At 35.4% G+C, this 20,998-nt stretch overlaps 1 protein-coding gene across 11 annotated transcripts in view; it reads right to left on the minus strand.

The window, feature by feature from the left end:
- The window catches only part of LOC145978267 (unconventional myosin-XV-like), a 536,876-nt gene that overhangs the window by 210,433 nt on the left and 305,445 nt on the right, over positions 1 to 20,998 (minus strand). For 10 of the 11 annotated variants that reach the window (XM_083110775.1, XM_083110774.1, XM_083110769.1 and 7 more), the window contains 7 exons: positions 16,251 to 16,412; positions 15,175 to 15,417; positions 9,088 to 9,275; positions 8,164 to 8,274; positions 6,051 to 6,169; positions 4,606 to 4,712; positions 551 to 690 (listed from right to left, as the gene is read on the minus strand). In XM_083110775.1, the coding sequence (XP_082966901.1) occupies positions 551 to 690; positions 4,606 to 4,712; positions 6,051 to 6,169; positions 8,164 to 8,274; positions 9,088 to 9,275; positions 15,175 to 15,417; positions 16,251 to 16,412 (1,070 nt within the window). The remainder of the gene's footprint in view (positions 1 to 550; positions 691 to 4,605; positions 4,713 to 6,050; positions 6,170 to 8,163; positions 8,275 to 9,087; positions 9,276 to 15,174; positions 15,418 to 16,250; positions 16,413 to 20,998) is intronic. The other variant, XM_083110771.1, reaches the window with a different exon arrangement.

Below are 20,998 nucleotides of genomic sequence, written 5' to 3' on the forward strand. Positions count from 1 at the left end.
ATTAGAGTTGTGTGTAAAGTAGGGATGGGACGATATGAAATTTTGGCTGATACCAATAAAGTACCGATACAAAATTTTCCGATACCGATAACCGGCATTCTACCGATCCAATATAAAATTCCAAATGTTCCTTGAAGACCTAAATGGTTCATTGACTTCCTTAATACATGTGTGTTTGGAGGCGACTGCAGTGCAAGAAAAGATGCATTGATATTTACTTTTTTAAAAAGTATGACATGGGGATTATTCATAAAAATTATAACAAAATGGTATAATTTTGCACTAAATTATAAGATATTTATAGATATATCAGATCGGTAAAATAATTGGTAATTTTACCGATAAACTGCTTTGCCTATATTGGCCGATACCGATAGGGTACCAATTAATCTGTCCGATCCCTAGTGTAAAGGTAAGCAATCTGAAGTAAGGAGTTCTAACAGTTCTTCCTTCTTGTAATAAGGTAGACTTCCAGGTCACCTTATTACACTTTATTAATTTCTCATACTATTCAAGATTGAATCATGCCAGCACCTATTTTGGCACTTACCTAGGCGAATAGTAGCTGCTTGTTCTGGATGTTGGGGCCATAGGGGTGACGTCAACAAAGTGCGGAGTGACTGGTGGAGGTGGAGGTGCCGGTTTCCACTGGCCTGATTTGTCATCTCTTGTCTTCTCCATGCGTTCAACCTGCAATATTAGTTGTTGAGTCAACAATGCATAAATCAAAGTAAGAAATACAGATAGCTACACTATCATCAATTTACAGTACGAGTACCAGACAAACTTGGTGCAGATGAGTGTACCCCTTTGTCTGATGCACTCTGACATTCTGGCTGAATGCTGTTCTCATCTTTTCATCGAAAATCAGTTGATGGCATTATTGTTGTCATTTTCTTGTAGTTTACGGTTATTACAAGCATAAGAAAACAGTTTTTCATTGTGACGTTTCAGGAGAACACACGCTCCCTTCATCAGACATTTATTTTTATTTTGACTAAAGATAGTTATAACAATGGTTAGCAATTTTTTAAACAAAAAGAATCCGTTATATAATGGATGTTGTCAATGTTACATTGTTGTAACATAGCAACCTAACTGTGAAAAGAAGCAGTTTGTTTCATTTTTATTTCAGATAAAAAATTTTGATCACATTATTTTTTATTTAAAATTATGAATCCTAAATATCATCAGGTAATTCAAAGTCATCATTGTTTTCACAAAGTCCCTTGATGTTTTCTGTTACATTAAATTTTAAAGATGGTGGCTTACTCCATTTGTGAAAAAGAAAACTCCATACTGGATCTATGTTACCGTTTTCATTATTTAATTTATTCCAGTGTTCTTCTGCAATGAACGAAGCTTCCCAGACATGCAACTCTATGTTTCCCGTCAATCTTTTTAAAACCCTTCTCTTTTTAATCAAATGCTTATCTTCGATGATGTGAGCTGACAAACCTGTTCTTGGGTTTAGATTTATAATGTCCAAATCGTTTTATAACCGTAAACTACAAGAAAATAATTCTACAATGCAAGCAATGCATACATACAAGAAAAAACTATTATTGTTCTGTACATGTTAATGCGTCATGAGGCATATATCCAGGGGGAGGGCTAAGGGGGCTGAGGCCCCCCCATAAAATCCTACAAACATTTAATGTAAATGTTATTTTTATTGTTAATAACAGAAATAAAGTTACAACCACAGTAAAAACTTCATTACATTGAAAAATATATAGGGTATAATAGAGGAACCAGGTTATATTTTTATATTCTACCATTTAATCCAAAGAATAAATGGATCCACAGCTTCCAAAACTTATAGTTTTCATTGTGAGAGGTCACATAATATAAACTTTATGAGTAAAATTTACCACTAACTGTTAAAGACTTTTTTTCAACGATTGTGTAGAAGTTAATAACAAAATACAATAACTATGATTTTCAGTAAAGAGAAAAATAATCTACATCAATTGTGTTAGATATTCACTGGTAAGGTGGATCGAGTAGCGAAGTCTCTCCATTTATGTAATAATAACAATAAATTTGGATTGAAATTGGTATATTTTAAATAACTTATAATAGTTATTATTGTAAAATAACAATAATTATTATTGTCATTATTATTTGTACTAATCAAGTTTTATCTATGGTCCGACCCCCTCTATAAATATTTCTGGCGACTCCCGTGCTCATAAAGGATGAGCCCCCCCTATGCGTCACGTTCTGAACCGACATATCTGATAGTACAGTGGTGTAAATTATCAACAGTAGTAACATGTTTGCACAAATCTTGTAGTGTATTCATAAGTCAAACTTCAATCAGTTCTCCTGTAAAGTTAGTGCAGATGGACATATGACAATGTAGTATTTAACCTGCAATATTTGTAAATTTGTGCGGAGCATTTTTTAAAGGAGGGAGACCATTCATTCACACAAGAATAATCAAGATTTCCAAATTCATATTTACCGATGCTATTCCGTGTGTAAAATGTACATATTCAGTGTTTATTTAATTATCACTAGTAACGAGGCTTACAATTTCAAAGTTACTTTATGTTTTGTATCTAAAATATGCCTTGCTAATAGTTTTAAAATATTTCTATGCTCTATCTTTTATAGTGCGTTTCGTTCAACTTCAATATTGTTTGTTAAAACACTAAAATAACACACAAACAGCACGATAAAAAACACTTCGGAGTTCTGTTTGTGTGTTATTTATATTATTGTATATTATTGCCGGCACGTGACGTAAGAAGATTTCTACAGTCATTTTAATATTGTTCTTACAACTGCACATTTATGCTGTGGTTATCAGCACTTAAATGCTTGCATATTATGTAAGCAGTGGCATTCACTGGAAGATCAGTTAAAATTATATCTTTAATTTGTAGTAACCAAGCCTTTAGATTACTCAACGCTTCTGTTGTAACTGACATTGCATTCCATTCTTTATTTAACTCTTGAAAAAGACACATGTGAAGTTGTGTCAAAATGTTTAGCCACTACAAAGAGAACGTCCAATCGCAATTAGTGATTTCAGCATTTAATAATGGTAACATCATTAAGCCTTGTTTTCATGATTATGAAAAACTAAATATGCTGACCAAGGCAGTAATTTATTTTATCAAAAACATAAAGTAAACGTAACGTTTCAACCTTCTAGCAAGGTCTTCTTCAGACTCTGTATCAAGTACAAAAGTAACAAGATACAAAAACAGGGCATTTATATATACACAAACATTACTCCCTCCAGACTATTTAGAAAGTTGTTTGGAACTTTCTAGCAGGTGACTTTCACTTTCCAACTTTACTTTCACCTTTTTAATAATGGATCTTGGTAATATTCCTTGCATGTAAATACCTTGAGACAATGTAGATAACAAGATTTTGGAAGTGCTGGAGAAGATTTAAGAAGCATTTAAGAGCATAATAATTGAAAACTAAAATACATTAGGTGTGTACCCATATGAAATTCTTGCCACTACCTATATAAAGTATGGATATAAAATTTATAGAAAACTATAACCCATCATCTACCTATATAATATCGAAATGCAAAGATGGCAATGGATTCTGCCATTGCCATCAAGGGTTTGCCTTTATACAGTAGGCACCCTCTAGTTCAGCCAACTCGGGACCGAACCATAGGCCGAACTAAAAAATGGCCGAACGAACCAAAGTAATGCAAAAACGACCAATAAATCCTATATACGGTACGGCAATACATTAAAATTAGTTATATAGTAGTTTAAACCATGTTGAGGTGTACTTTACTGTACAAAAAACAAACTACATCTGGCTGACCACTGATCTGTACAGCACAATACTTTCCAGTAGTGACTTGTGTGACGGCAAGGCGGTGGGGTCGGGCTGAACCATCCGGCAGCTGAACCAACCAGAGCTGAACTAGAGGGCGCCTACTGTATTCATAAAATAACAACACAATGGCAGGATTTTGCACTAAGTAGACAATTTTAAAATTAATGCACCAATATGGCCATATCCACTGATACCCTAGGTGTACCCATTAAACAGTCCCATTCTTACAAAATGTATGTTCCATCCAGGGTATGATACTGTACTGTGTCCCAAAAACAACCCTGAGAATTAAACATTTTACCCAATTTTCATTAAATCTTCTATCAAACAAATACCCATACAGTACACAAATGTCTATGGGATGTCTTTTGGATATTCATACCAAAGTTCTGGATATCCAGAAGTTATCCACGGATATCCAGTAGACTTTCATTGGATATCCTTGTCCATCTAGGGGGCATCCATGGGATATCTAATGGACATCGATTAGGCTAAATATCCTATGGATATTGCTTCAGGATTTGTATATGGATAATATTCTGATCATGTCATCTATAAATTTACAATTATTCTAAAACAAAACTCTGCTAGATAAAAAAAGGCATTTTTTCAATACAATACTTATAATGCAGTTTTTAGAATAATTCTAAACAATTTTAAATTGTTTGTGATAAAATATTGGTATTGAAAGAAATCAGCATTGGTATCAGTGATAATTCAGTGCCACAGGCTCAGTTTACAAATAATGATACTAAAATAATAAGAAATAAAAGTAAAACGCACATATACCTGACTGCGTACAATGTTGGTCTGTTGCACGTCTGATCTGTCCTCTTTGGTGACACCTCGGGTGACAGCCTCTACGGAATCTACTGTATCCCATCGGCCAGCTGGAAAGGTAATCAACAACTCAGCATTCTACGTGCAGAGCTTCAACAATGCTTACATTACTTCATTTTTCGAAAGTAATGAACTAATATTTCGCAATTCACGAAAAAGATTACTAGAGCTTTCAATAATTATCTTAACTAATTATATTAAATTTTTGTTGATAGTGGTAGAGCACCAATAGAATTGCAGAATTGCAATTGTAAATGTTCGTGAAAAACTGAAATGATTCATTCACCTCCTTAATTGATGTATGTAGCGACACAAGTGGAAAATGTTTGCATACTTATACAAAACCGGGATAAATGAATTACAGTATTTCATTGCGTAATCGCCACGTCAGGTAATGAAACAATAATGGCGGAGCAGAATCTTCGGATTCAAAACATTAAATTTTGTAAGTATGTACTTCGGAACACTGTAGTGAATTTTCTCAAGTGTAATATTTGAAATATAATGCACAAATCAATAACTAGTGTATTAACTTGTTTCTCACACTGGAAAGTTGTTCTCAAACTGTCATGCAAAAATCATGTGTGTCGAATTGGACTAGTCAATTTTCTTAGCACAACGGTGTGGGGGTAACGCCCCACACCTTGATCCGGTCGTGAGTGGGGGTGATGTGATCAGCATCACGCCCCTGACCGCCTTTACCCCCCAGGTACCCATGTCATTCGACGCTGGGTGGGCACCAGGGCCACTTCCGTTAGAAAAGTTCCCGGATTTGAACCAGCCGGGGATCGAACCTGGGACCTTTAGCATGGTAGTCAGACATGTTACCGACTGAGCCACCGCGGCCACTACCTTAATCTTGCACCAAAGAATTTACTTAGCAATAAGTTATTCTTAAGTACCGGTAATCCTTGCACAATTAAAAAAAAAAGCTTTGCATAATTGTCACACCTAACTTTTTTGCAAAAAAAAATTGGCATAAAATTTGCGACAATTGTGTGGTGAAGTACAGAATACACTTACATTTATTTAAAAAAAATAACAAAATAGCAGTATGTTACACTAAATTACATGCCATTTATACAAATATTAGGACACCAAAATTATCAAGACACTGTTAACCAATATACTTGTACTGCCATTTTCAGCTATTCGCAACAATCAGGTTGAGCTATTACCACATCCAACATACTCCCTACACTTTGTGCTCATAAAGCTACCAGTTCTCCGGTCTATAGCCACTTCCTCCATAGGCCAGGTTGTGTGGTTTTGTAGAACTTTAAACATGTTGGGGTTGGATTCTTGAGTCTCTTCAGCTCAAAGCACAAGAACACTTATCCCTAGGTTATCCACTATTTGGCAGAATACCTTAATTTTAAATAACTTACCAAGTTGCTGTTGCAACATTAAGCGTCTGTTATCCTCCAGCTTCTTGACTGCCTTGGTTGGGCTATCATCTCTGCTTTTCATTGGCAGTAATCCTGGCTTTTCGGATTTCACAGACGATCTGCAATGAGAATGGTCAATAACGTATAACACATGCAATACCGATATTTTTAATTTGTAGGTGTTATGACCATAACTTGCTTGTGCCAACCGTAACAAAATTCCTACAATGCAAGCAATAAGTACACACAAGAAGAAATTACTACTGGGTGCAAAAATAGCACAAATGTTTTACACTATAATTGATTGTACTCATATTTTTGGGCAAGATGACTTTAGCATAAATTGACACATACAACTGAATCACTTTTTTTCAAAATTTTAAAAATTCTGTCACCGCAAATTCATGTATGAGGAAAATTAACAAAAACAGATTGTAAATTGTACCTTAAATTAAAAGATATTAAGTATTTCTTAATAATATTACACTAAAAAATAAATACACAGTGTCCCAATAAAATGCATACTCACTTTGAATTAGTATAACATCAGTGCTGATTAAGATACAGTTCAAAATTTTAAATAATCTACAGACATGAGTAATTTTCTTTTTCAAACTGATAACCGTCCTTGTCCAGGCACTACAGGAAACCTGAAGGAATGCAATCACAAACATCAATGATTACTTCGTTCCGTGTTTAGGTGCATTCTTGTTCAATGGCTGCTTTGATTTGTCGACTCTTGCTGGTTTTGTACCGTAAACTTTAGCTTTTATGCATCCCTACACAAAAAAGTCTAGTGGCATGAGGTCTGGTGAACGTGGAGGCTATTCTTCTGAATCTCTCCATCCAATCCATCTCTTTGGCGCATTTCTCCAAGTACCACTCACAAAACTACACTCTCCGGTCTGGATCATCTGCATTAAGAGCATGGACTCTTCTTTGAATGTAACTCTTCCAATGCCAGAGCTTCAAAATGCAATGGGCACTTGATTGTGATATTTCTGTTAACGTGTATACATTTTTATGGGACACCCTGTATAATAGAATTACGTAAATATTGGAAGAATTAGTTTTCAAAAGTAAACTAAAAATATTTTCAATCTTACAATCAAGCAAGTTATTTCCTGAACACAAAACTACGTGGGTGAATCAAAAAGTAAGTTACACCCCTTGTAAAAAAACAAACAAAACACATTAGAAAGAAAATAATTATTGGACAAAAATGTATGAACATTTAACTTTTTTCGATATAGTCACCAAGGTATTCCAAGCACTTTTCTAATCGTGCGACCAGATTTTTTATTTCTTGTGTGTGAAAATTCCGTCCAATTTCAATTGAGTTGACTTTTGTGCTCTCGGTTAACAATTGTGGCACCCAGTGAGAGCACAGTTTAAGATACACCCAACTGGTCATGAATCAGCATAGACACACTATCGTAGGATATGTTCACTGCACTTGCAATTTCTCTTAATTTGAACATGGCAGTTGGCAAGGATGATTGCATTCACACGTTCCGTTTTGTCGATATTGCTCAGAGTTGCAGGCTGCCCAACACACTATTCGTTGTTCACGTTCGTTCTTTCCTCTTCGAACATCTGGCATCATGTCCTGATCATGACATTGCATTCTCACCATACACCTCGACAATTTGGCGATGGATTTTACTCCGATTATGCCTTTGTGCCCACAAAAATTGGATGACGGAGCGCACCTCAATGTTGGACACCACCTCAATATGACGTACCATACTCACACTGTGACTACTCGCATATTAAACCAGCTGAAGCACGGCTGCTTCTGGTGTGTGAAGAAAACATTCCAGACAGTGTTTGCCACCAAGCGTGATTATTTTATCTTTATTAGTACAGGAACACGAGTCGGGTGTAACTTACTTTTTGATTCACCCTAGTATATTCATAATTAACACATTTAAATTGTTTCCTACAACCATAATTAAAATTATACACAAACACTTGAACTCGAGTATATCACCCCATTTTCTACACAGTGTTGTGAATGAAGATATGTATAAGGTGAGTAATTAATACATGCTTAAATCACTGCATTGCTAACTTACAAATGACAAGAGAATGTGTAACAAACAAATATTACCTCAAGCTGTGATTGGCTGTAACGAGTTCCAACTTTTGTCTCATTTCACTGCTTATTCTCAACTTCCCTATGCTTCCTGGCATTGGTCTTGTTGCCCCCACCTCAAATGCCCTGGAAAAATACATTAAATTATCACTGTCATGTAAGCAAGCCTTCTACGTACTCACTTGAACATTAAATCCTGTATACTCTTGTTTCTTTTTCTCTCTGATTTATTTCAAGGTCTCTGGGATATTCTGTTCCCTAAAGTAGTAGTAATAGTACATTTTAAAAGATGTTCTTCAGAAACTAAGACATAACTGAAATATTGTTATATATGCTAGACTTTTTTCTACAATCAGAAATGCAAACTATGAATCTTTAATCTAAGGTAAGGTGTCCCATGCATATAGCACTGTGTCAAGAAGGCACATTTAGGGGGAGTGGCCTGTGGAGAATCGACTAGAGGGGCGCCAGAAGCTCTTGGGCCTATCCAGAGGCGACATACCTCAGTCCAGCCAGTGAGCCCAGCACCCAGTGGACCGTTTAAGCATGCAGGCTCGATCCAGGGACCTGAAATGAAGTTTCTGCCCCTTTACCGTACTCATCCCTTCACCCCTAAACTTCTCTATATTGAACTAATCGAAGTGCTCTTAATTTCTAACTAAATAAAACATGGTCAATTTGAAATTGAAGTATGTAATTTACTGCTGTACCTCTTGACTTGTTACCAGTTGGTCAACAGGACCAGGATAGAGGCAGCTAAGGTTTAACGCCCTCATCTGAGTCTCCACGGACCCACCCTGGGACAGAATCTTAGCTTGTAACATTTTTTTTTTCAACAGAAAATTCACATTGAATTCCCAATGCTTACAATTTTATCATGTTAAAGGAATTCTGAATAAGCAAATTTCCATCCAAAGTAAACGAACGAGAAGAACATACTTGATAACATTCTTGTCCTTCCCTTCCAGAAGGGAGTCTCTGCTATCTCTCTTAACCCTTTCTCTGCCACTGGGTCCTCTTGGGTCCCCCTCCCTTGCCAACATGCTGGAAGGTCCGTTGATTTCAAATTCTTCCCACTCCACAGCATCATATCGGTCCTGGCTGATGCTGTGACTATCGGAGCAGTCCTGCAAAAGGACAAAGAGAAAGATTAAATGATTGGACAGCTTGAATGGTTGCAACTGGCCATACACTAAGAGCTTAACTGTGCAAAACATCTGCAGTATTAAACTACGCACAGAGTCATAGATGAATTCTAAGATTTACTTTTTACAGAATGTTGATCTTTAGCTGACTTCATTCCTCCTGGTAGATGCCTCTGTGCACATTAATAAGGGTGTGTGGAGGCAAGGCTTCACACATCCTCGATCTTTGCCACACTGGGGGGTGATATGATCAACACCATGCTCTGATGGTTTTTACCTTTTAACAACACTGACAATTCTATTCTCCCTCCCCCTAGATCTATCAAGAAAATTTTCTTGTGGACTGCATTCACTATTGAATTTATGTGTGTGTGTGTCTGTGTTTGTAATAATAAGAATAGGCTTAGAGCAGAATGAAACTAGTACAACAAATCTTCATGTCCAAATATACATTCAGAGAATGTAATTTGCCTTGATCCGGTTCTCTTTTTTCGCAGAACTTCCCTTATTTTATATTTTCATTTTGTTCTATATCAGTTGCTTCTCCATTTTCCTAATAATTAAAATATGTCCCTTCACTTTTGATTACTTATAACTGTATGTACTACTTGTCAATTCACTTACTTTATAAAAAGCAAACAAATCACTATTTAATTCCACGCATACATTATTTCTCTTTGCTTGTAGTTTCCACTCTTCACATGAAGCTTCCGTCAGGTCAAATAGATTCAATGATGATTACAATACACAAGGTGCATTAAACAGACCAAACCTTTTGAATAGCATGGCAACTGATGTGTTTGTTCACATATTGTGGAGCCATCTAGTGAAAGGTTTCATTAATACAAGACTGCTTACTCTGTCATAATGCTGCAATACTTGTTTGAGTGAACAAGTGAATGAGCTAACATCAGAAATTAATGAACAAACTTGAGATGTATCATGTTATCACAAAATATGTGCCACATTTGATGACTGGTGAACAAAAACACAGTCGTGTTGATATCAGTTTCGTAATGCAAATCACGATGAGGGTTGCTGGAAATGTTTCTGCAAACTACCACCAACAGTGGCGCTAGTGTTCCACTATTATAAAAATCGGAAGAATAGACCTGTTTTATGTTTAAATTATCTTTGATTGTTTGTTTAAGCCTATTCGTTTATTTTTCACAGCAGTTTGAAGAAGTAGTTTCGTGTGAGAAATGGAAATTTTTCGTGAACACTTTCGGGCAATGATTTTTTATGATTTCAAATGTAGTTTAACACCAAAACAATGCATCGAGCTACTTCATTTGGCTTTTGGGGATGAAGCACCATCCAATAGGACTGTGTACAATTGGTTTTCCGAATTCCAGCATGGTTGCACATTTCTCAGTGATTAATTTCGTGAAGACGTCCATCCACGTCTGTTGTTACCAGTAATGTTGATGCTGTGCGTGAAATGATTGAGAGAGATCGGCATGTGACATACCGTGAGATTCAGGCATCCTTGAAGATTGACATGAAAGCAATACATACCATTTTGCATGGTCATCTGAACGTACGGAAACTTTCAATTCGTTGGATCCCACACAACTTGACTGAAACTCAAAAACAGGCTCGTGTAAATTGGTGTAAAGAAATGCTAAAAAAATTCAACCAAAGCAAGTCAAATTTGATGTACTACATCGTTACAGGGGACAAAACTTAGATCTATTCATACGAACCCGAAACTAAACAGCAATCCACTGTTTGGGTTGGGTGTTTCAAAGTGAGCCGAAACCAACAAAAATTGTTCATTCCAGGAGTGCAGCCAAGCAAATGATTGCTTGTTTCTTCAGTTATACTGGACATGTGGCAACAATAGCTTTAGAAGATCAAAGGACTGTAAATACTGAGTGGTATACAACAATTTGTTTGCCAGAGGTCATCAATGAATTATGTAAAACAAACCCAAATCTTCACATTATTCTTCACCATGACAACGCCAGTTCCCAGTCAGCACACTAAACTGTTGATTTTTTGTCCAGTAAAAATGTCGAATTAATGACTCATTGTCTGTACTCACCTGATTTATCACCTAATGACTTCTTTTTGTTCCCACACATGAAAAATAAGATGCGTGGTGAGCGATTTGTGTCGCCTGAAGCAGCTGTTGATGCATTCCGAAAAGCGGTTTCTGAGGTATCAGCTTCAGAGTGGATAACATGCTTTCAAAATTGGTTTGAGCATATGCAAAAGTGTATCGATCTTAAGGTTGAATACTTTGAACAACAATAAAGCCATTCCCAGAATTTCACATGCCTTTTTTCATATTGATTGCAGAAACTTTTCCAGCAGCCCTCGTATCAAGTTGATGTTGATTTTCTTTTATTTAGATCTAGGAAAAAGCATTGTCATCGTGAATTTGCTCCACAGGGTCAGTCAAATAAGGCCTGTGTATTGTACCAAGATAATGCATTAGCTTATTCATCACTCTCTATCCGAAAATATGCGAGGAAAACAAGTTGAAAAGTTGTTTGTTGTAAGCCTATTTTAGGTAATTGGGAGTGAGCCTACAAGTTTAAAGTAGGATCGAAACCTCACTGTGCAATCTGCCTCCACTGGGGATCTAAGCCGATACCCCTAAATTGCAGGGTGAAAATGTTATGTTATACCATCAAGGAGGTCTGGGGGAAATAAGACAGCAGTCATGCTCCACACATTCCCCTCTCTGCACTTGATCCTGGCACTATGCTTTCGTGTCCCTAGAAGAGTTTTCAAAACACAAAGGAAATTCAACAAAATGTGAAAAGAGGCTTATGTTAAAAAATCATAATTTTACAAATGTGCTGGCTGTGAAGGATAAACTACTTTAAAGGGTACAGTGGGATGCAAAGGTAATGCTTGGCAAATGTCCACGACTACTCATTCATTTTTCTCACGTGTGTTTCTTAGAATTATATTTTTAGTTATGTTGCTGCGGCGTATGTCAGCAGCCTGTTCGTTATTCTGTTTTGATTCTTGAAGCTCTCATTGTGCAAAAACAAATGGAATAAACATGGTGATGATGCTTGGTAATACTTATGCATCCCACTGAACATTGCATACTTTTATAATAATGTTCTTATAGCAATTGCTTGATATTTTCAACACACTTTGCACAACATAACAAGAAAGAAACATAGTAAATAAAGTAGAATCTCAATTTTTCGATATTCTACTGTTTCTTTTTCAATAGAATGTACAAATATGCAATATGAACAATTGAGAAAGAAGCAGTATATAGTAATTTTATATATGTACACATCAGAATTGCATAAAATGCAATTTTCACTTCTAGATTTTTTTAGTTTTAATTAAGAATGTGGTGGTGATATAAGAAAATTGGCCAGGAATTTATCAACAATATTCACAGATATTTGAAACTAATGGTGTAAAATTAAAATCCTACATTGGCAGTACAATGATGATAAAAAAAAGTTATTCTCTAAGTCTGGTTAGTAGTATTTCCCAGACTTAATGCAAAACTTATTTTTACCATGACTCTTCCATTAAAAAAAATATATATTTACTGGTATTCTTTGAGTTACTAATAGCAATTCACAATGCAAGGTGAACAATGAAATTCTTGGGCTCAGATTTGGGTTTGAACCTGGTACCACTTGTACCGAAGGCAAGAGTGCTAACAATTCAGCTTCATGGGAGACTGTTGTACTGTAACCAGCATTTATTATAATAACCTGAATTGTCTTGCCATCTATTTATACAAAAATAGGTATAGAGAAAATGATTCTTCATTAGGAACCTTGTTAGTTTGTACATGAAACTAACTGGACAGCACTCTTTATTGTATGTCATTACTAAAATAAATAACTCAGTTGGAAACACATGGAATGAACAGAAATTTGCCGAAGGTAGTTTTAAGACCATTTTATGAACATATAGGATAAAGAGAACTTTATCTGCACTTTAAAGTGAGATGGAAACCACTGAACAATGCCCCAGTAAAGATTAAACTTGGAATTTTGGGATTAGAAGGCAACACTATTAACCATGGAGAACTTGCTAGTGGAAACGAAATACAGTGGAACTTCGATTTTACATATTTCAGGAGACCAAGCTGAAAAAACTTAAATGCGGAAAAAATTTAAATCGAGAAATATTTCATAATTTTTGCTATGTTGGAACCATAAAGATTGAATGTATAATGCAGGAAAATGTAAAATCGAGGAACTTAAAACTGAGGTTTCGCTGTATACCATTCTTCAGCCAAACCTTGGGGAAAAGGTAATACTGCACTATTGAAGTGCAAATAGATTACCTCTGTCTAAAGATTTAGGAAGAATTAACAGCACTTTTGCATAATGTACTGTGAAGACAAGAAAGTAAAAACAAGGAAGATAAGCAGGTAGGAATTATAAGCAAAGATTACAAACTTTAAAACCCAGAGAAGTACATTTCAAATGCATTTAATTCCAGAGTTTCAATACATTATACAAAAAAAAAATGTGTACAATAAATAAGAAAAGGAATACAGAAAAAGGATTTCAAGAGATAAATATCAGTGGCGACAATATGTAAAAATTACAATTGACAGGCTATTTGTTCATACTGCAAGACAACTTACAACTTCTTACAACCCTTCAGTAACAAAAGCAGTGAAGATGAAGAAGACCTTTTGCACGAAAGAAACAAAAGTGAGTAGAAATATTGTGAACATGTATAATCCTGGCATGTACTTGAATGATCTTTGTATCTTTAAAATATAATTATTTAAGTGCAGGCCAAGTTTAAGTAAATGTGACTTGTTGATATTATAAGTGATAATGGATGGACCAATATATTTTTTTGTAGATACTGATACAGCAGATATAAAATCCATTGATATCAACAATAGATATTCTACAGTTCCAATATAAAAATTTGGGAAAATATTGCACCTACTTAATGTATGTAACCATATGACTGTAATATATATTGTCTTAGAAAACAAGGGTACATAAATTATATCTTTATATTATATAATATGTACTATTATATAATACAAAGATATAAGATAAATACTAGCAAAATACTCATGTTTAAGTGCCAACATGTAAAGACTAACATTGACTATTGAAATCAAAGAAAAAATCCCACCTGGGTTGAAATATTGTAAAAATAAGCAGAGATGCACTAAAAATGCAGTAAGTGTTTACACATATTTATTACTTATTATAAATCATGTTGACACAAGTTGTTAACTCATGTCCTAGCTTCATGAAATGTTTTGACATTTTATACTGAATCTGTTCAATATGGTTACGCTTTATATCTGTACCATATCAGTATTTGAAAGTTAATTGATACTATTAAATGTTATATATATACACACACACATGCATACAGGTGGATGACCTTTATCCACGCAGATCTGGATGTACAGCTATCTGCTATATCTAGATAAAATTGAATGGAATGATACTTCAAGTTTATGTTTTTCAAAGAACCGAGTTGAAAGAACTTAAAATGCGGAAAATGTAATATCTGGGAAAGTTTTATAATGTTTTGATGTGTAGGGATCATGAAGATTGAATGTATTGCAGGAAAATGCAAAACCAGCAAATGTAAAATTGGAGTTCCACTGCATTATTCATTAGTCATCACATTTCGGCATCCATGAAACAAAGTTAATATAATATCAGCCTTCAGTAACATATCTTTTCTTGATACCTTCATATTGTGCACTTTTTCTTGTTTTTCATAACAGGGCATTGTATGAGAAAAAAATTACTTTTATTAATTTTAATATTACTAACGGACATATTTAAATTTCATTTACTCTTTACATATATATACTACTTATGCAAAAACTACAGATAGTACAAACTATTCAGCAGAAGCAGTAAAGATTGAAAACATGACTTTCCGCAAGACTTACGCGTGAGTTTTGGTGCTGGTGGTTGGATTTCCTCTGGTGTTGTCGTAATTTGAACTCCAGGAAACTGTCCGACTGCTCCCCGTTTTGCTTCGGCGGAGGCCACCTCCACTTTCCTATTCGGACCGTCTTCGCACGGCCGTAGGGGTCGATGAACGGTCGGGCTCCTGAGGGATCGATGCTCACTGGCTCCGGTGGCATGGGTGGTGGAGGGGGAGGTGGATTCCCTGATGAAGGTGTCTGAAACTAAATAACGGTACATTTAGAACTTTCTTAAAAATTTGGTTTATTTTACTTAACTTTTCTTCCACTTTTGGTTAAACAGATGAGGATAAGTGACGATATGATGAAATTGATGAAGGGACACTCACAAAGAACACCCAAGCTCAGGATGGGATTCGAACCAGGGACCCCTGACATCATAGCTGTGATTACTCTGATTTAGAATGTTTTCAAGGTTAATATGAGAAGGCAGGATTGGGGCACTTAATCAGTATTCAATCAGTGTTACGGGCATTCAAGCATTACGTGTGTGACATTTCACACACAAAATGTAAGGTTCTAGGCATGAGATTGGGCTAAAATATCAAAATGAACCCGATTTAATACTGCTAACAAATGGGAAAGACATTGAGTATGGTAACATACCCTGAATGCATAAAAATCATTAATGAAAATGTGTTACATGTGTGATGTTATAAAAATGTAGCATAATTTGATTGATTGGTTTCGTTTATTTTACTTCACGTTTTGTGCCTCTTTGGCTAATTTGCGATGAAATTGATGAATGGACATTCACAAACAACCTAGCCCGAGCGGGATTCGAACCCGAAATCCTTGGCATCGCAGCACGATGTGCTAACCACTCGGCCACAGGGTCCGGCTAGCATAATTTGACATCATTTGTCTGTGAAGCAAGTGAAGCTAATAATTTATGTTGGTGAAATATGCAAATTATGTGCATTCATAAACATTTTAAACCTTAATGCAATAAAAAAAACACCAACAATTTTCAGATTTTTTATTATTATTATTATTCATTACGAGCCCTCTTAGATATCAGAAAAGGCATATCTCACCTTATTCTGCTGGCCCTGGGAATCCACGGAGCTCCTCCTATTCTTGAGCTCGTTCAGCACACTCCCGAAGGCCGTGTGGGGGTTGGAGGAGGGACTCTGGCTCTTGCTGCTAAACTTCCTCATCGCTCCAGTCTCTCTTGTTACCGGAGAGTACTGTTGAGTCTGGAAGAATTTTCACATATCATGTTACTTAATACTAAGATGGTAAATAGGAATACAACTCATGGTTTACAAAAATACTAACAGACAAAATTTATGGATTAATATTTCTACTACATTGAAATAGTTCACTATTCTACATTTTCCTCCATAATAAATCTAATATTCCTGACATTAGTAAAACAGCAACAATGTACAGGGTGTCCAGATTGTAACTGACAGTTTTTAAATAGTTACTATATTTCAACAAACCGAGCTTTTTTTTAACAAAGCATCGCAAAAGCAATAGAACGTTTTTGAGTTTGGCTCAGCAAATTTTCATACATGTACAACTAGCAGTGGTGGCGCTAGTGTAGCTCAAACAAAAATGGCGCCGGTACAGGAAAAAGCATGCATAGCCCATGAAAGTCAATATGGGAGGCGAGCAGGCAGCTAGGAATTCCAAGGTTTCACTGTTCACGAAGTCTTGCACAAAAGGTTCCGTATGTACGCATACAAAGTGCAGTTGATGCACGAATTTAAGCCAGATAACAAGCCGAAAAGAATGATAAGCCATTGACATTCTGCAGAAGATTGATGTTACCCCTCCAGACTTCTTTTTTAGGGCTTCATCAAGAACATGGTGTATTCTGGTAAAAAGATAGATGATCTACAAGAACTGCAGGACCGTATTCGGAATGCTCTTGCTTATGTAATCCCTCGGATGCTACAGAACACGTGGAGGGAGATTGAATACAGGCTGGAAATTCTCCGTGCAACAAACGGAGCTCATGTGGAGCTATACTGAGCTATAACTGCTTCAAAAAAAAACTTGGTGAGTTTGACTTCAAAATGTATGTTTTTGTTTCTACCTACTTCTTACCGTATTAAAATAACACACTTTTAAAAACTGTCTGTCCCACTCTGGACACCCTGTATTTCTGCAGTTCACATAGCTCAAATTATAAATACTTAACCAAAGGCTTCTTAAAAATCAATACAAAAAAAAACTGTGTCGTTATCTATATTCTGATCTATATTTTAACCAATGTACAATTTTGAAACATTCATTAAGTTTACAACAAAACTGTAACTAAACTAGTGTAAACAACTTATGACACAGAGAGAATATGTAAATTGTACCTTACCTATTAGAATAACTAGGTTTGTTCCCTGATGGAGCCACGAGTTTCCCACGGCTTTCACAAATTATAACAAAAATGTAATTACTTTATAACAGAAATGTACCTTTAAGGGCTAATAATTTACTTCCTCAATATTTCAACATATACACACGTCTTCATTGAATATGGAATGGAATAGATGTGATAAATTGTTAGCAATTGAAAACATCTCTAGTTGCTTTTTTTTTGTGTGGGGAGGGGTAATTCTATTTTTATCTAAGAACCTACTGATTGTCTCGTGATTATTTTACAAATGCATGCTGAAGAATTTGAGTGTAAAATACTGACAATCATAATGGATAATTGATTGATTGAGTTTATTTTCCTTCGCGTTTTGTGCCTCTTGGCTAATTTGAGAAGATGGGGATGAGTGATGAAATTGATGAATGGACATTCACAAACAACCAAGCCCGAGAAGGATTCGAATCCGGGTCATAATGGATAAGTCTTTGCAAATTGTTCACAATCTAGTCATGCTAAGACTAAAATCTTTAATGGCAACTTAGTGCAGTGTTGATATTTTAGTGTTCATAACTCCTTAGGTACACATGTGGCGCATGTTGAAATGTTGAGGAAACAGAACTGTCTCAGAATCTACAAGTAATTTTTTATCAGTCGTGTTAGCTGCATTATAAGACTGCAATGCATACTAATTTATCTGCAATTAATTTTCATAATTATTCTGCTGAAATGTAAAATTATTAGCATAAATTGGAAATAAGTTAACGTAGGTATCGATAACAGGAATCGCCTCAGCTCTATTTAAAATCTACATATGAAGGGCTCGGGGTGTAAAACATGGTAAGTGACAGTTTGGTCATTTCTGTGTTCAGTAAGAAAAAAGGTTATTAGAAGCTATACTAGAGGCAGGAAATGGCAAAGGATGATGATGATGATGATGATGATGATGATGATGATGATGATGATGATGACTGTAGATAAATTGTTTTCGTGTTGTGTTGACCAATTTCACAAGGCTTCACCGAGTCCAATGCAAGTTGTATGACATGGTAATTTCACTCGAAAATTGAAGGATGGCACGTTTTACTTTGTAACTCAAAAATGACAAATGTCACCATGTTTTACACCCGAACCCTTCATATCACAGTCAACAAAAACATGCACACTCAATCAGATATACATAAATTAAAACTATATATATATATATAACAATGCAATAATTATTCATAAAATATGACATGCATAAGCGAAGTGCCAGATGTGGTTACTATGACAAGCTAATGGGTGCCATTTGTGCAGAAAAAGCTTTCCATGCCAAAGCATGTATATTCTCACACTGCAAACCCAACATATGAAACAAAACTTTTACATATGTGTAAACATAATAATGTAAAACTGTCCCAAAAAACCAGAGAATATTGTATCAAAATCAACATCCAAATCTTTCAAGGGAATCTTCTAAGGGAATAACAACATGAAATGATTTAACAATTATAATGTTTAGCCATTTCTAATATGACCAAAGTTTCAAATTCGATGTTTCAATTTAGGGTTAATTATCCAAATTGTCACAGAGCACTGTTACAATTCATTACTAGAATCTTATGAGATTTGGTTACATTCATATCAATATAATGATGTGATTATGAAGACAAATTTTTATGTCATATGAATCACACACTCAAAAAGTATAGTAGTGTTTTATTCTGTTTCTTGAGTTATTATTGTCTTATTTAAATTTGATGTATACTTGGATGAGAATCAGTGTGCTTATTCCAGTGTTGCTTATATGGTTTATTAGATATGATGATTAAATCTAACAAACCGTTAACAAGATGGAACATTTCTAAAATGAACACTCAGAAGGAACTAGGACCTCTCTATTCTGACTTTTCTGTGATAAACAACTTGTTACAGTTTAAAAATCCACTGCGTTTAACATTGTTATTTTAGTTTGAAGAATAAACGAGTCAAGTTCCTTCTACAAATAATAACACTTTATCACTAACTTGCCATTGTATTGTTAAAACATGGAAAAAAGAAACTTATACTTGTTATTTGTTTTTGTTTTAAATTTGACTAACGTCTCTCAATCCTTAGGCTAATCACAATGACGAATACGAGTAGATGAAACTGCTGATGGAGAACTCACAAAGGAACACCCGTGTCTCGGTATTGGCTTGAACCTGGGCCCTTTGATGCTGAGGTAAGGGAGTCAACGGCTCAACATGCTCAGCCACCTAAGTGGCCAAAATACAAAAATGATTTTGTTTCATGCTGAAGTCTCATAAAAAGGAGCAAAAGATATATTGATTCTGTTTGTGGGTTTTATTAACCCTAAAAGCATAACTATATGAACATAATCTGCCCTTCTATTTTCTGCTATTGTTTTCTGTGTGCTGCCTGTCAGTTTCTCACGTAGAAGTACCCAAACAAATTTATCAGACATCAGTTTGTCATTAAAATGAAATCTGAAATATTTACCCTGGTGAAATTACCAGCCTCGTGTGTGCAATTTTGAAGTACTTTGAAGATTAAGTAATTAAGTGATGTATCTGGTATGCTGTACTTCCCCACGCAAACCGTTCATCATTCAGGAATGATTGTAGAGATGAAAGACGAAAAAAAATTCTGAACGAGTGTGGTGAACCGCATGAGGTTTACTTGTAGATCAACTCTTGTACTCAATTGTTTAGGAATGAAGATATGTATTGAACAATTCTTCACCTAGTTTTGGAACTCAAGAGATTTGTTTATTTAAAAAATCCTGAACCCAGAATAATGAAAAAATAACAATAAAATGCACATATACATAACAAAATAATGATAAGTGGCAACAATAGTAAAACCAGTATCAGCTGCTGTTCTTCAACTCTGAAGAGATGGAGGATTATTGAAGAATTGAAGAAGATTTGTAATATATAAAGAAGTGACCTTTGATCTGAGGATAGCTTTGGAGTTTTTGTATGAGAAATTGTGGCATTTGATGTTGGTACATAGGATCTAGGACAAAAACTGGGAAGAGTTCACTAGTGAAGATTTGTAAATGGCATTGCTGTGCAGTCTTACCCTTGCCTACTTCGGACTGTTATTGAGAAGTACGACAGTGTAATTCAACTGGTTTCCACATACTGGAGTCACCTTCAGTTTTTTCCTTCATTTGGTTACACATGCTTCACTTTCATCAGATGACCATGTACGCCATGCAGTGCACACAAGATAGACAGATTAATAACAATTATGTATATGTGGTGTAATGTAATATAACTGAGACACTGTGACAGTTCTGAGACTTTAGGTGTTGTATAGAATTTGTAGACATTATTGAGTTAGGGAAGTAGGAAAGAAACTTAATATTGTGAATAAGGTATTTGAGTTGCTAGAAACTAATGCTGGATTTTGCAGTTATTACACCAGTTTCATAAACTCTGCCTAGACAGTACAGCTCACAATTTTCTAAGCCAT

This window comes from Lepisma saccharinum, chromosome 24 (genome assembly GCF_977018435.1).
Source record: "Lepisma saccharinum chromosome 24, izLepSacc3.1, whole genome shotgun sequence".
NCBI classification, from domain to species: domain Eukaryota; kingdom Metazoa; phylum Arthropoda; class Insecta; order Zygentoma; family Lepismatidae; genus Lepisma; species Lepisma saccharinum.